This window comes from Aythya fuligula, chromosome 7 (genome assembly GCF_009819795.1).
Source record: "Aythya fuligula isolate bAytFul2 chromosome 7, bAytFul2.pri, whole genome shotgun sequence".
Lineage (NCBI taxonomy): Eukaryota > Metazoa > Chordata > Aves > Anseriformes > Anatidae > Aythya > Aythya fuligula.
The window spans coordinates 5,206,310-5,221,359 of record NC_045565.1 but is presented as its reverse complement, the minus strand read 5'-3'; the positions used below and the strand labels follow the sequence as shown (position 1 = coordinate 5,221,359).

The window sequence follows — 15,050 nt, the reverse complement described above, 5'->3', positions numbered from 1 at the left end:
AACCAGCTCCTGGTTTGTCCTGGGTCTCTGAAAGGTTTTATTTGCTTTTCAGGGGGCGAGAGGAATGGGGAACGCAACCTATTGGTAGTAGGGGGATGGTTGGGCCAGGCGATCTTGGGGGTTTTTTCCAACCTTAATGATTCTGTGATTCTAAAATTGGTCTTTTTGGGTGTCAATGTCCTGGCCCAGCCTGCTAGTTTTGCTCTTACTGAGGCCATGCCTTGGAGACTGAGAGGTGCTAACTCAACTTGAGAGATAAATCAGGAGGGATTTTGCCGCATCTCCATTACAATGAGGCAGAATCCATCACTCGGTGCAGGTTTTGAAACCTCAGAGAGTTACGGTGGCAGTCCAAGGCCAGTTTGCTTATGGATCTGAAGCCTGCAGACAAAAACCTGACCACTGGCACCATCCCCTTCTGGATGAAGCCAGGCAGCAGGACTCCTGAATTTTCTCTGGAGCATTTTGGGGTCACTTTGACCTGCATACAAAACCATGCTGGAGCAAGTTGTCCAGCGATGCTTGGGATCAGGGCAGCTGCATCCATTTATTCCCCTGAAGTATTCAGGGAGCAGAGCAGCTGGGCCATCAGCAAGCTGGAGCACCGAGGGTTTTGTGTTCCCAGAGAGCCTGAGCACCTTGGGGATGCTTCATCTCATCTTTTGTAAGGCACAGATGAGGTTTCAAACAAGATGTGAATGAATCCCGCTCAGAGTTCCCTTGCGCAAGTAGAAGTTGCTGACAGGTTTTTTCTTGGCCCTATCCATCCCGATCAGTTTGAAGGGAGGGATGCTGAGGGCTGTGACATCTTGGAGGTGGCATTTTATGTCTGCTCCGTGTTGGCCCCGTGTGCCCTTGGCAGAGCGGTTTGGTGCTGACGTTTGCATTGCCAGCGTGGCTGTGGTGCTGTTCTGGTCCAGCCCTGCTTGGTGTCAGAGGCATCCTAGGGCCTCATCTGTAGGCACTGCCATCTAACGAGCTTTATCTCTGACCTCATGTTAATTGGAGAGCAGCCTCTTCTTTCCTAATTAACGCAAAGCATGTTAATTGGAGAGCAGCCTCTTCTTTCCTAATTAACGCAAAGCTGCGTTGCCTTATCTGGGTGAGATGTAAAGCACCCCGTGTGTCACCTTACCCATAAATCATTTATTTACCCCAAATTGCAAAGCACCTCATTAGCTAGGCTTCTGGGGGCCTGCTTTTCTCCTGTGCACCCAGATGTGTTTCTGGAGGGTTTGGTGTGGCCAAAGAGAGGCGATGAATTTGGGGCTGCTACTTAATGTTTGCTTCAGCTGCCTCAGCATCCTTGCTCCTGCTTGGGTTTGTACAAGGCGCCTCCCCGTAGCCAGAAAGGGGTTTTGCAACAGGTCTCCTTCTGTTTTCCTTCTGGTTTTGGCCTGTCATGCTCTTTGCACGCTGCCACGGTTTCTCTGGCAGGGTCAGGAGTCTCTCATTACCTCTCCTCTCTCCAGCTGGTGTCAGAAAGCAGGCGTGCCCTGCTCTGCTTAGGGAAGCAGCCCTCTGCTCCCCAAACGGGACTGACCCCGGCACCGTGGTGCTGCTCTGTGGTCTCTGTGCTTGTCGGTCAGCCTGTGTCATTGCCACGGATTTTTTTCCCCTTTCTGGAAGACGAGTGATGCTGTGCTAACAGCAGTCACAACGGGAAGGCAATTCTTGCTGGGGGTATCAGGGGGGCTGAAGTCGGTGGGAATCGGAGCAGCGGCTGGAACAGGTCCTGCTGAAAACATTAATGCTTGGTGGGTGGGTTGTGGGGTTAATTGGGCACCCACCTGTGGACACAGCCTTTTTTTTGGAGATATTTGGTCTTCTAAAATCTAGCTGTTGAGGCAGGTGTTGATGCCTCCAGCAGTTGTCCCCCGAAATGGTGTTTGGGGAAGGGGATGCTGCGCTCTGCAGGAGATGTGAGATTGACGCAGGTGGGTGCGGGCATCCCGTGGGCCTTTCTGATACGGCAGGGAAATGGCGTGAGAAGGGGTTTTGTGGGCTTGGGGGGCATGGTTTAATGTCTCCCCAGCGACCAGGGGTCCTAAGAGCCCCCTGGGTTCTCCACCTTGGACAAGGAGCTCGTTTGGTACCAGGGTGAAGGCGAAGGTCTCCCCCCCACACCAAGTTGTTCTCCTGCCTGATGCTCTGGGTGCTGTCATGGTCACACAGAGGAGAACTGGGTGGCATGCTGGCACCTGTGACAGAGTATCCTTTGATCTAGGGTTGTTTAATTAATTGGAAACTGAACTCTTTTCGGAGGGAGGTGGGGGGAGGTCAGGAGGAGGCAGGGAGGAACAAAGGAAATATTCCTTAGACTTTCTGAGCTGCTTCTTACTTCAAAAATTAATTAGAAAAGGATATCCTATGGATTTAGGGTTTAAACTTTGTGTCAGAAATGTTAATCAAGACTGCATTAGCTAGGTTTTCCTTGAGGAAGGCTGTGGGGACAGGCAGGGTGTGGCGTGGTGCTGTGCTTGGGGCGATGCTTGGAGGGGGGCACAGGGGGAAGGGGTTTCCCTCTACAGGTGGAGGATTTGTTGTCTTTTTGTCCCCCAGGTGGTTTTTCCCTGGGTAGCTGGCTCCAGCCCCTCCAAATGAGCTCAGCACCAGGCTGAGCCCTTCCTCCGGGGGGAGCAGACGTGGTTTCAGGCTATTCCGCCCCCCCTTGCCTGCCAAATTCATGAGAAGGATCCGCAGGGCCAAGTGTTTCCCTCTCGGTGTTCCCAGCCTGGCAGGGAGATCTCCATCAGGCAGTGCTCTGACCCTAGCAGAGGGAGTTGTGCTCTTCCCGTGGATCCTGTTGCTGGGCTGACGTTCTCTCCTGCCAGCTCCCCAGAGCTCCTAAAATTGGGTTTTGGATGGCTGCTGGCTCATCTCCTCCGCGCCTCTGGGGCCCTTCCAGGATTGTTTCTGGAGCATCATTTCCAGGCCAGTTTTAAAAGCCCCAGGCGCTGCTGGGGCTCTTTGCCATTATTTAACACCTCAGTGGATTTCATTGCTGGGAAGTTTCTGCTAACCTCAGATTTATGTTTTCCTTTGCTGTTCCAGTTCCTCCCGTCTCCTCCCACCCCTGTCCGTGCGTCTCACGAGTAGGTGCTAGCAGCCACGTTAAGCCGAGAGGAGCGAGGCTGTGTCAGATATTTTGTTTTTTTCCTCCATCCCTTTTAGCTCTGGAAAACACCAGGGCTTTAATTTCCCAGCTCCCTGCTTCTCCTCCTCTTCCCTGACCCTTCTCCAAGGTGCAAGCGAACTGCCAGCTCATTTCCTTTGAAATTAGTCTCAAACCTCTCTCTGAAGTGGCTCAAATTGTTGGCTCACCTGCAAACCTTGCAGCCTGCCACGAGGGTGCTCTGGGCAGCCTTGGGAACAGGTTGATACCCTGCCCCTGAGCATCCCCTGCCTTGCCATGGGAATGGACAGAGATCAAAAATAAAAAAAGGAAGGAGACTTTTGGACAGAGCAGCTTCCTGAACAGAACTTTTTTTTTCATTTTTTTTTTCCTGGTTCAAACAATGGATGGAGCGGAATTTGCATAAATCTCATTAGAAAAAAGTACAAGTTTCATAAATCTTGTGATAAATTAATGCGATATCATTCTGAGCGTGATGTATTAATTTTGGGATAAAATGAATGGGTCTGTGATCATTGTTAGTAATTATGAGGCTCCCAGGCAGCGTGGAGAGGAAATTATTTTGAAGAGGGCCTTTTTAGTGGGGGAACCCTTTTTGCACTGGGAATACCTTGACAGACCGGGACTGGTCCTTTTCCAAGCATTTCCCTTGTGAGTTTTCTCTCCTGTTTTATTGATGCAGTTGTATTTACTTCACCTCTTTCATGCTAATACACCTTATTCCTTTATAAGCAGAAGTCCTTGGGGCTTTTGCAAGCTGCCAGTGCTTTGTGTCCCAGGCTGTGGGTTTCCCGTGTTCCCAGGGATGGGCAGGGAGGAAGGACAGCCAGGAGCACCTTCTCCCCTTTTCTCCAGGCATCTCCCACCAGCTGGAGGGCACGGGTTTTTAGACCGGTTAGGGAGATTTTGCTCGTTGTCTGTGCTGCTCTAAGGTTGCTGGGGGTGGCTGTCTGCCTGCCCTGCCTGTGTGGCTGCAGGGGTTGGTTTTAGCCGGAGGGATGGATGCAGCCTCTCTGCCTGCCCACGGGGATAGATAGCCTCAGGTAGTCTCTTTGCTTTCACGATAGTGTCGAGAAAGTTCAATATAACCTTGGTTGCTTTTTTTTTCCCCTCCTATTTCCTTGTAAAGTTAACCGGTGTTGGGTAAATAACCAAGTAAGCCCTCCGTTATCGCTCCTCTTGATGTGAGAGCTCGGCTCTGCCAGGCGCACCTGGAGCACTCTTCCTTTTAAACAGCTTTAAGCATCCCTTCAGACATCTCCGAGAGCTGGGGAAATGGCAGGGCCTCTTTCTGAGGCTTGCCACTGGCTGTCGTGTCTGTTTATGGATGCCACCTCGGCACCGGCTCCCTGCTTAAAATAACTAAATGCAGCGGAGAAATTACAGGCTCTGCCTCCCGCTCTGCCTCTGAGCACCTGAGGAGCTAGGAAACACTCTCTCCTCCATGCCTTTCACTTCCCAGCGTGATAAAATCGCTCAGAAATGGCAATGACTGCATAGATCTGTTTTCCCTCTCCTCGCTGTCGCCTCCACGATGAGCTCTTTCCTCTCCCGTATGCCAGGCTCTGGGTGCCCACATCTCCTGCACCACCCGTGGCCCTGGAGGAAGGCAGGAATCAGGATGTAGAGACCTGGTTCCTACAAAAGATGTCCTTATCCTGAGCATGCTTTGGTCACTTTCTTCTTCCAGCCATCTGTGCTGCACCCAGGCTCGCATCGTGCCAGGTCAGGGGCTCCCATGTGTGCCTTGTCCCCTCCTGGGGACGTGATGAAACCTCGTCCCAAACACAGGAGCAGCTCCCACTTGCTGTGGCCTCCCGCCTGGAACTTGTCCTGGGTCTGCATCTTCCTTAATTTGCTTTGCTCGGGAGTCACCGTCCTTTCTCTCCCTTGCTTTGTGCAAAGGTGGCATGCCATAGGATTGCTCAGCAGCACAGAAATATTGGCATTTCATCTTTTCTTTGCAAAAAAAAAAAGAAAATCTTTAGGAAAACATCATGGAAGGGCTTTCTTTTCTCAATTTTTTTTTATTATTTTTTTTTTTTTCTGAAAGGTGAAGGAGAAAATGAATTGCAGGCAAAGAAAAGGGAGGAGGTGACGGATGAGAAGAACAGGGCTTGAATTTCAAGATCAGATCCATCAAATGCTGCCATGGAGCACATCAGAGGGCAGCCTGCTGCGAACAGCTGGGCTAATTGGGGACGCTTGCACTAGGGCAACTGGGGCAAGTGATTGTCCTGTGTCCCTTCCAGGAAGGAAGGGGAGCGAAGGTGGTGGTGGCAGAAGACCAGGAGCTGAGGAACAATGGGGCAGCCACCCTAGAGAAGCAGGCACTGGTTTTAAAGCAGGGATTAAAATGCTTTTAATATTAAAGTGTAGCTGATGCCTGAAGTCCTGAGCCCCAGAGCCAGCTCAGTCAGCGGAGAGATTTCCATTAACTCCAGTTGGGTACGGATCAGACCTTTTAAGAGAGCATCTTATTAAGGGACTAATTAGAAACCTGTTGCATCCCGGCGCTCTCCACCACACCCCGTGCAGGCTGTCAGCATCTTGCTCTGGCAGCTGCACTTGTAGCTCCTTTGTCCTTCCTGGCCCTGGGGCTCAGCTCTTCCCCAAACCCCAGCAGCTCAGGATGCTTCTGGAGAGTTTGCTTCCTCTCCTTTCTCGTCCTCTTCTCGAAAGCAAAGCCGATGAGGTGGTATTGGTGCAGGAAATACGTATGGGTAGGCAGCTGGAAGCAGGATGCTGAGGCTAGAGACCCTGTTTGGGGGTGAAAGTGTGCCCCATAAAGCAGCCAAACCTTAAAAAAGAAATAATTAAAATTGAATAATAATAATAAAAATCCTAGCAGGAATAAAACAAGAGGTAAAAACAAACCAAAAAAGCCCCTGAGGTCAATCAAAGTTCAAGACGTGGCAAAGGAAGCAAATCTGTGTATGGGTGAGAAAGGGAGAGAAGTGGCTGTGATTGAGAGAAAGGGAGCAAAAGGAGACAAGATAAATTGTGATTATCCGCTGGAATCAAGACACTTAACTGCCCTGTCTGATTCCTGAGGGGAAACAAATGGAGCCTATAACTTTGCACTGCAAAAGGATAATTTGTCCCTGTTTCCTCGACCCTTGCCTGCGTCGGGTCGGTGCTCGGGTTCGTGGCAGCCGCAGCATCCTCAGCACAGCCCTGGGGACAGCCCCGGTGAGCTATTTTTCCTTTGTAATGCCCCAAAAGGGGTTTCAGACCCATGCGGCGCTCCCTGGGCTCTTTATGCCCTGCCTAAGGAGGGCCCTCTTCTTTTTGCTGTTATTTTGTAGTGGTGCAGGCACCTCTGTTTGCAGTCCTTTATCAATTTCCTCATTGCCTCGCTGGAAGAGGAGCCCAGTGTGCACACCTGCCTTGCACCACAAGCCTAAACTTAGCGTCCTCCTGAGGCAAAGTCTGCAAAAATATGCAGAAATCAGAATAACAAATGACAAAGCGAGGGTGAAGTATTATTTCAGGGGTCTGTTTCTCGTTACCTTCTGTTTAATTTATTTTGATCTATGTTTATGGCTCTCTTTTCTCTGTAATGAGCTGGGAGGTGGTGCTAAGTTTGGATGGTGATGGACAGGGTGGGAATGGGAATAGCCACCAATTTTCAGAGGGTTTGTTCAAAACAGGATCCTTCTGCAAGACAGAAAAATGGGTAGTGTACCAAGTTACCCTATTTAAATCCCAGTGAAGTTTCTTGCTCCTACCAACTAAAAGTAAAAGTCAGGGAGGGAATAGGCTCTGCTTGATCCTCGTGTCTGTGCCTTTCCCCTTTTTGCCCTTGGCTCGGTCTGCCTGGAGTGGAGCAGCCGAGCCCGACGAGCTGTGCCACGGGGCGCTGCCGTGCGCATCCGCAGCCTGATGGAGCAGGGGATGCAGGTGGCGAGGGGCACCCAGCCCTGAAACGCCTTGTGTCCTTCCCTAGGTTACCCTAAAAACGGGAGCTAAATGCCCTGCCAGCTGAAGGTATCCATGATGTAGAGGCAAAGAAGAGTTAAGCGCTCGTTTGCCGGCTGATTATTTTTGTGTGTGTGCGTGCGAGCAGGCGTGCAGCACGCAGACTGAATGCGGCTGTGATTACAGTGGGGTGGGACAGGGTTTTGCTGTTCAGCAGGATTTTTAACAGCTTTTCCCTTCCATTGTTTCACAACGGAGACCTTTCGGGGGGTTGAAGCAGGGGAGGGGGGCACAGGCAGCTCCCTCAAATTGCAAACACCCTGTTCTTGTGTGAGATGTAAAGGGGAAAAGTCAGTTTTTCCCCTTAAATTTGGCAGAACAGAAAAGAATGACACTGGATTCATCTCGTCCTTGTTACTGGCTGTCCCCATCATATGTGTGGTCACAGCCTTGCCCATTTCCTGGGGCAAAGAAACCTTTGCTGAGGATGGTTTCAGATGTCCTCTGGAACAAAACCAAGCTCGGCTCTTGCTTTACATCAAGGCTTTGAGGTTTGGGAAGGTGTAGGGTCACCTCTCATCTCTTTATGCTCACAGTCACCAAAGAGATGAGGACGTTGCGGATGAGCCTCCTGATCACAGCAGCTCGGATAAGGACTCTTGCTCTGGGGTGTTCATCCAAAACACCTTTGATCGTGACCCATCACCACGTTGTACCGGTGTGGCTGAAAGGGATTTTTTTATTTTTTCTTTTTCACTGGTTAACTCTAGTCCCTTTTTCTAAGACAATTTATATTTGTTCTCCTGATGGAAATCTGTCTCCTTGTGGGCGCTGGGTCTTGCTGTGCTCTCTTGCCCTGAAGTAGCCATCTGTGTTACATTTGTCCTCATCGTGGATGTGCTCAAGACCGCCTGAGTCACCTCCCTCTTGGTCATAAGCAAAGCAGCTCCAGCTTTTAAAGCCCTTTTAACGGTAAAGTGTTTTACCAGCTCCCAAAACCTCTTGGTTTCCTCTTGGATCTGGGCCTGAAGATGCCCTGGCCAGCTGAGCAGCTTGCAGAGCCCTCGCCTTGGCAGAGGCAGCTAGATAACCCTCAGGTCACTCCTCCTTTGGGTGAGTGCCGAAGGAGCATCGCGTGGAAGTTGCTCCTTGCACGCTCAGACCCACAGCTGCTGCCAGAACAGCTGCTTTTGGGACACCTTCCTTGACCACCAGCCTTTTTTGGGGGGCATTTGGAATAGGGTCATGAAAACATTTGCTTGTTCAACCAAGCAGGTGCACATTGCCAAGAGCTTCACCTGGCTGCTCGGTCCTCCCTGCTGTTTGCCATGCTGTCAATGTTGGAGTCACCCAAATTTATGCCAGCAGCAATTCTGTGTCGTGCTCGGATGTCCCCTGTCCACGGCTGGTGGCCCTGGCACTTGCCGGGTGTCCTCGGTGCTAAATTTTTAATCAGAAAGTCACGCAGCGCAGAGTCAAACGTCTTACAAAAGTCTATTACTTCTTTGCAGTTACCTTTATCTGCCAAAATTGTAATCTCATCAAAGAATAAAATCAGGTTTGTTTGACAAGGCCTATTTGCCATAAAACGGTGTTGACTGGCATTAATTATGTTCTACCATTTAATTCTTTATTAATGGAACCTCATATCAGCTTTTCCATTATTTTTGCCGTGATTGATGTTGGACCGAGCGGTCTGTAATTGCTTGGGTCGCTCGGCTCGCTGCGGTGCTGAGCTTCCCTCCTGCTCTGGGATGGATTCAGCATCTGTACTGGCAGGCCACCCTTCTTCTCAGCCAGATATTTGGGGTTGTGGGGTGCCCTCATGCTGCCAAAGAGGGGATCGTGAGTGTGTTGGGTGGCCATAGCCAGGTTTTGACCCTGTGAAGGGCAAAAATGTCCTGCAGGGGAGGAGGGAGGGGGGAAAAATGTGTGAGGAACAGCAAGGTGGGAGAAGGAACAGGGCAGGAGGTGCTTGGGGTGCTGGAGAGGGGGTGTAGGAGACCACAGTGGGGCAGTTCCCCATACTGGTGGATACTGGTGCTTACTGGTGACATGTCCACCCTGGGGAAGGTGGAGTCTTGCCTTTGTTTCTCACCATCCGTGGTGAGATGGCTTAAAACAAGGTCTGGGAAAAGCTGGTGGTGGCCCTCAGCACAGGAGGGCATGATGGAGCTGGGGAAGATGCTGCAGCAGTTGGCCTTGCAGACCATAAAATCCCCCTGGAAGAGACTCTCAGGGCCACCAAGTCCACTCACTGAGTCCCACCACTTGTCCCCATGTCTCCTGGACACCCACGGGATGGGGACCCCTCCGCTCCCTGGGGCTCCCCATGAAGAAATTCTTCCCGACATCTGTTCCAAACCTCCCCGGGTGCAAGCTGAGACCTTTTCACTGCTCTTTTCTTTCTCCCCCATCTCTGCCAGGCTCCTCGGTGACCCAGCTGCTGGCCAGGGACCTGGACAACGACCCGCTGGTGTTCGGGGTGGTCGGGGAGGAGGCCAGCAGGTTCTTCGCCGTGGAAAGCGTAACCGGCGTCGTCTGGCTCAGGCAGCCCCTGGACAGAGAGGTAACAACACTCACGGCTGACAACATTCAAAACTATATGGGAAGAGATGAATTATCCCTATTTATTTGGGCTTTCCAACCTTATCTAAATCCCTGTTGCTTCCCAATAAATACAGCAGCAGCCTTGAGGTGAGGAGGGTGATGAACGGATTTTGATGCCTCTTGCTGGAGGGACAGGCAGGGCACGAGAGAAGCTGTCGAGAAGCCTGGGTGCAGAAAGCCAGCCAAGAAAAGTGGTGGGGAAAAAAAAAGGAAGAGGTCAACTCCTGTGCCATGTGGGGAAAAGTGAGAGTGTGGGGAGAGGGAGAGGCTTGAAAAGGCAGAGGGAGTCATGGTGTGATAAGCGATGTGGGAAAATAGAGCAAAAGAAGAAGGAGCCAAATGCATAGAGGCAAAACTGTTTTGCAAGACTTTTCACTCACACATAGATTAGAAGAAAAAGAGCTCGTAAAAAAAAAAAAGAAGAAAAAAGATAAACAACCTTGAGCCTAAAAAGTACATCCACGATGAAGGGTGTGGACAGAAATTAGCATGTGGCAGCCTTCTCTGGTTATGTTGTTCTTAAAATCAAATGCCCCACGGGATGCTTTCTCTTCCAGTCTTCCTTATTCCCTGCCACTCTGTCCCTCCCTATGGTGGGATGTCCTGGGCATAGGGGCTGACCTGTGCCTCCTGCTCCAACGGTGCCTAGGGAAGGCTGCCACCCAGATTTTCCCCTCTCACCCACACGTCTCTCACCCCAGCACCTGTGACTTTAACACATCACAAGTTCAGAGCAAGCCACTAAATTAGGTAAAGCAACGAGGGGCGCAGAAGCCTGCACAGGGATAATTCAATGGGTTTAATGGATTTCTGTCCATTCCTGCTGCACCCCCTGGGCTCATCCCAGCGGTGTGATATCCCAGGACCTGCTGGGGGGCAGGTAAGGTTGGGAAGGCAGCAGTGATGCTCAAGGAGCCGAGCTGCAGGCTGGTGAGCTGTTTCCCACTGCCTGCACCATCCCCACCCAGGGCAGGGCATTTCTCCCTGCCGGCGGATCTGCCGGAGCCCTGCTGGCAGTCGTGTTTCTCGGCATTTATCCTCGACGTAGGTAATTGCACTCAAGCGCCCCTTCTCTTCTTTTGAAGGTCCTGAAAGCATTTTGCATGTAATAACATTGGCTAAAAGTCCCCAGCCTGCCATCTGCAGATAAACGCGCCGGTATCTTTAATTACATGTTTGCCTTCTCCTTCCCTTTTCAGACCAAGTCGGAATTCACGGTTGAATTTTCCGTCAGCGACAGCCAGGGGGTAAGTGTGACTTCTCATTTCATGGTCTGCAGCCCGGGCGGAGGGGAGCGGGAAGGATGGGTCACGGCGGGCTGGGGGCAGCACCCCCGGCCGGGCAGCAAACCTGGAGCTGAAGCCAGGGCAAGCAGCCACGAGGCTTGCCTCGGCTCTGAAATCCATGCACGAAGCTGATGCCTGCTCCCCGCCACAGGTGATCAAGGGGACGGTCAACATCCAGGTGGGAGACGTGAACGACAACGCGCCGCGCTTCCACAACCAGCCCTACAGCGTCCGCATCCCCGAGGTAGGCACTGCTCGGCACTCCTGTGGGGCCAAAAGGGGCGAAACGAGTTTGTTTTGGGGTGTCTGTGGCAGGACGGAGCCTGTGGGGCCCCGGAATGGTGTCAGCAGAAAGGAGCTGCAGCAGGTCGCTTGGCCTCCTGTTAAAGCAGAGAGAATTTGGTGTGGGATCAGGTTCCCCGCGGCCCGAGTGTTAAATGTCTCCAGGGATAGGTTTCCACAGCCCTGAGCTGCGCTCAGTTTTTGTGCTGGCACCGAATTGTGCCGTCAGGGAGAGCACCTAGAGCTCAGCCCAGCAGAAATGCCCCACAGGCTCACAAGCCCACTGTGAATTTAGGACGTGCAGTGCGAGGGGGGTTGCTGGTGCTAGCAGGAGGATACCAGGCTCAGGGGGTGGACAGAGAGCGTTTCGTGTCCTCCTGGACGTGGCTTTGATATTTCCCTGTCCCTCTTCTGTGGGGATGAGGCCTCTTTGTTGGCCTGCTTGTGATGGTCAAGCCTGGGGAGCAGGGAGGGCACAGATCCCGTGCTGGGACTTAAGGCTGGCTGGGGATAGGGAATGTTGGGCAGGTGGCATATCCAGAAAATAAATAAATCGAGAAGGGTTGAGCCCCGGAGCAGCCCTCCTGTGCGTCCCCCCGCTCGCCCGCCTGGCCTTCAGAGTCGCACTGTTTTGGAGGTCGGCCTAATCTAATTAGAAGGCATCGTGTGCCAGCTCCCGGTTTCCATCCGTGATCTTTAAGCAAGGGCACCGATCAGAGGCAATGAGCCACGAACTCGTTGCTCAGCCGGCGTCCTGGAGGCGCTTCTGTTCCTCTGCCGGGGAGGCAGCGCCGCCTCGGCAGGCTCTGCGAGAGCAGGGCATGGACGGCCCCGTCCTCCTCCAGAGGACCCTCCAAGGGCTACAGCTCATAAGAGAGACAGGCAGGACTATTTTCTCTTCAGTTCTCGAGGAAGAAAAGCCTGTTGGTTTCGAATTCAAGCAGGAGGTGGCATGGCACCGAGGTGCGCGTGCTGCTGGAGCTTGGCGGAGTGCTGAGAGCGGGTCACAGTAGGAGATGACGCTGTCCCAAGGCTGTCCCCAAGCTCCAAGAGCTGAGCAGCAGGGGGTTGAGTATCCGAATCCATCTCAGAGACCTCCCAGCCTGAGCTGGAGGGCCTGTGGCTAATGAATAAGCAGGGCCGGGACCCTGGGGACGGAGCAGAGGCCAGCAGAAGCACTCGCACAGTTTTGCATAGGCTGGCTCTGTGCGGAATTGGCAGCTAATGAGGGTTTTTCTCTTTTTAATTTTGAAATAAATGGCTGTATCGATTTGCAGTTGTCCTAGCTAATGGAGCAGCAACAGAAAGGCTATTTAAACCTCGCTGCTATTGTGTGGCGCGAGGGAAAGTCAGAAAGAAGAGTGCGCATAAATAAATGGAACATGAAGTAAACTGACCTTTAAAAACAAGCCTGCCTCTAAACACCCATCCTGGCGTTTCACGCAGTCCGCTTGATTTGAGAATGTGAATTATTGGGGCTCAGGTTGTTCTTCTCCAGCACAAGCTGGGGGTGATGGCACCCAGCTTCACCGCAGGTCCTCGGCATCACCGCAGCTCCTGATGGCCATGCCGGGGACTGCTCGCCGCTTCCTCACGCCTCGGGCTGATGCTGTGCATCCTCCGTGCTCATCGGGGCCTCACCACATCCCTGGCACCTGCCTGGAATAGCAGAGCAAGGACTGGTGTGGGACCTAGAGGTTGCTCCAGTGTAATGGTCCGCCCCGTCTGGGCAAGGGCGCACTGCCGGTCGCGCATCGGGAGGCAACGAGGCGGCACGGACGCTTTCAAGTCTGTAAAGAAAGGGGAATCCTGCTAGACTTGGCAACTTAATTCACCAAGCTGGCCTCGACAGAGCTCATTAAGTTCTCGTGTATTCATTTCAGGCTAATGGCTGTCATGCTGACTGCTGTTTGATTTGCTGTAATAGACTTTTATGGCTTTCCAGTTTGTGAGGACGTGTGCGCTGGTGCCCGTGCCCCGTGGTGCTGCTGTAGTACATTAGTTAGCCGCTCGCGTGCTCGCTGCTCTGACCTTCAGGGCTCAGTCTCCTCTCAGATGCAGCCCTTGCGTTTCGCCTCTTCCATGCCCCATCTCATCCTCCCCCAGCCCCAGGGTGCCGTGGTTTTGGGAGTCTTGGAGCTTGGCTTTTAAATGAGGGACGATGCCTTGCTGAGCCTACAGCGGGCTGCTGTGGCCATGCCTCAGTCTCTGACAGCTCTGATCTGCTTTAGCCAATCTGTTTTTCCGTTTGACTGGGTCAGCAGGGAACCCGGTCTTGCTGGGTCCTCATTCTAGGTGGAGCAGAGCTGAGCCACGTGTCAGTTTTGTGGTTCCTGGTACTGGGATGGGGCTAGACCATTGGCCCTGGGTACCTGCTGGGTTATCCCATGCCACTTCCCAAGCACAAGAAGCTCTTGAGTTGCCTTTGAAGTGAGCAATCTGCCCTGCAAGCCCATCTCCTGCACTACTGCATCCAGGTGTCTGCTGTCCTCACCTCTCGGGCCCTTCAGGCATTCCTCAAACACGAGACTGTTATGTGGTGGGTGTCTGTCTCGTACTCCTTCCCAAAGATTCATTCCCCTCCACATCCTGAGCATGTTGGTTAAGTTCAAACCTGCTCTAGCCTTGTCTCTGGAGCTTCAGCAGCCTGCACGAGCAGCAGAAAGGTCACTTAACTCTCTGGACGGGATGCCCATACATCATCTCCAAGCTTCTCCACTGCCTGAGTGAGGTAGCAAGGCACTGTTGCGAGAGCTGTCCTCTGGGCTGGGACGTCCTCAGCCTCCCCTCCTTCTTAGGGCTGGGATTAACGTGCTCCTCTTGAGCTCATGCAAGCACCAGGAAGAGGTTAGGCTATGGAAAAGGAGTGTAAAAATAGGCAGGGAAGTTCCTGGGCAGCACACAAGATCGCGTATATGAAGGTTGGTGTCACATCTCCAGAATTCAGCCCCGATTTCCCCATCAATTTTAACCGGGAGGCACGCGGCGCTTGCTGTCAGCAACAGTCACTTCTGCTTGGGGGTGGCCTTTGGGATCCTTCATGAGCCACCGGTCGCCATTTCCATCCTTAATATGTTGGAAACAGCATTTTTATGATGTGTGGGTCTTGTTTTTTTTTTTTTTTTTTTTTTTGATTGTGCAGAAAGAAAGGGAGAGAAAGGAGGGGACTGTCCCTGCCCTGTCCCATTCCGCAGCCTGGAACCAAACCATGCGGGGTGGTGAGCAGGAGCAGGGAGGGCCAGAGAAAAGCTCCCAAAGCCCTGGCTGTGTAATTACAATTATTATTTTGCTTTAATGGTAATAATGTCAGTAATTATATCAGTTTCCCTGCCATTCTGCCTGGGAGCCTTCAGGGGCTCATACAACCGCTGCGGTGGCTACGAGGCCTGATGCTGCGCATACGAAGCAGCTGTGACGAGCGTGAGCTCCTGCTGCAGCCCCACTGGCCAGCACCTTGTGCGTGCCCGGACGCTTTTTGTGTTATTCTCCCCCCTTTTTACACAAAGAGCCTTTAAATTGAAGGCGATAATAACAGAACTGATCAGAATGATGTTCCCACCGTACTGTAAAGTGGTCTACAATCCTTGCTGGAGGTTTTCCTTCCTCATTTCTTCTTTTTTCCTTCCTTTTTCCTCCTTCCCTCTCCCTGTTTTCCTTCCCATGCCCTTCCCCTTCTGTGTGGATTTTAGAACAGCACCAATAATTTACGATGAATAATTTACCCCCCAAATCCAGCCCTCCCCTCCCTCCACCACCTCTGTGTGCACAAAATCCGCAGGCACACTGAACTCCTCCACAGCACTTCCTATGCAAAT

General features: G+C 52.2%; 1 protein-coding gene across 1 annotated transcript in view; it reads left to right on the top strand.

Moving 5' to 3' along the window:
- The window catches only part of CDH23 (cadherin related 23), a 124,647-nt gene that overhangs the window by 22,907 nt on the left and 86,690 nt on the right, over nucleotides 1–15,050 (top strand). Inside the window, exons 4-6 of the mRNA XM_032191119.1 lie at nucleotides 9,484–9,626; nucleotides 10,867–10,914; nucleotides 11,105–11,197. Of these exons, the coding sequence (XP_032047010.1) occupies nucleotides 9,484–9,626; nucleotides 10,867–10,914; nucleotides 11,105–11,197 (284 nt within the window). The remainder of the gene's footprint in view (nucleotides 1–9,483; nucleotides 9,627–10,866; nucleotides 10,915–11,104; nucleotides 11,198–15,050) is intronic.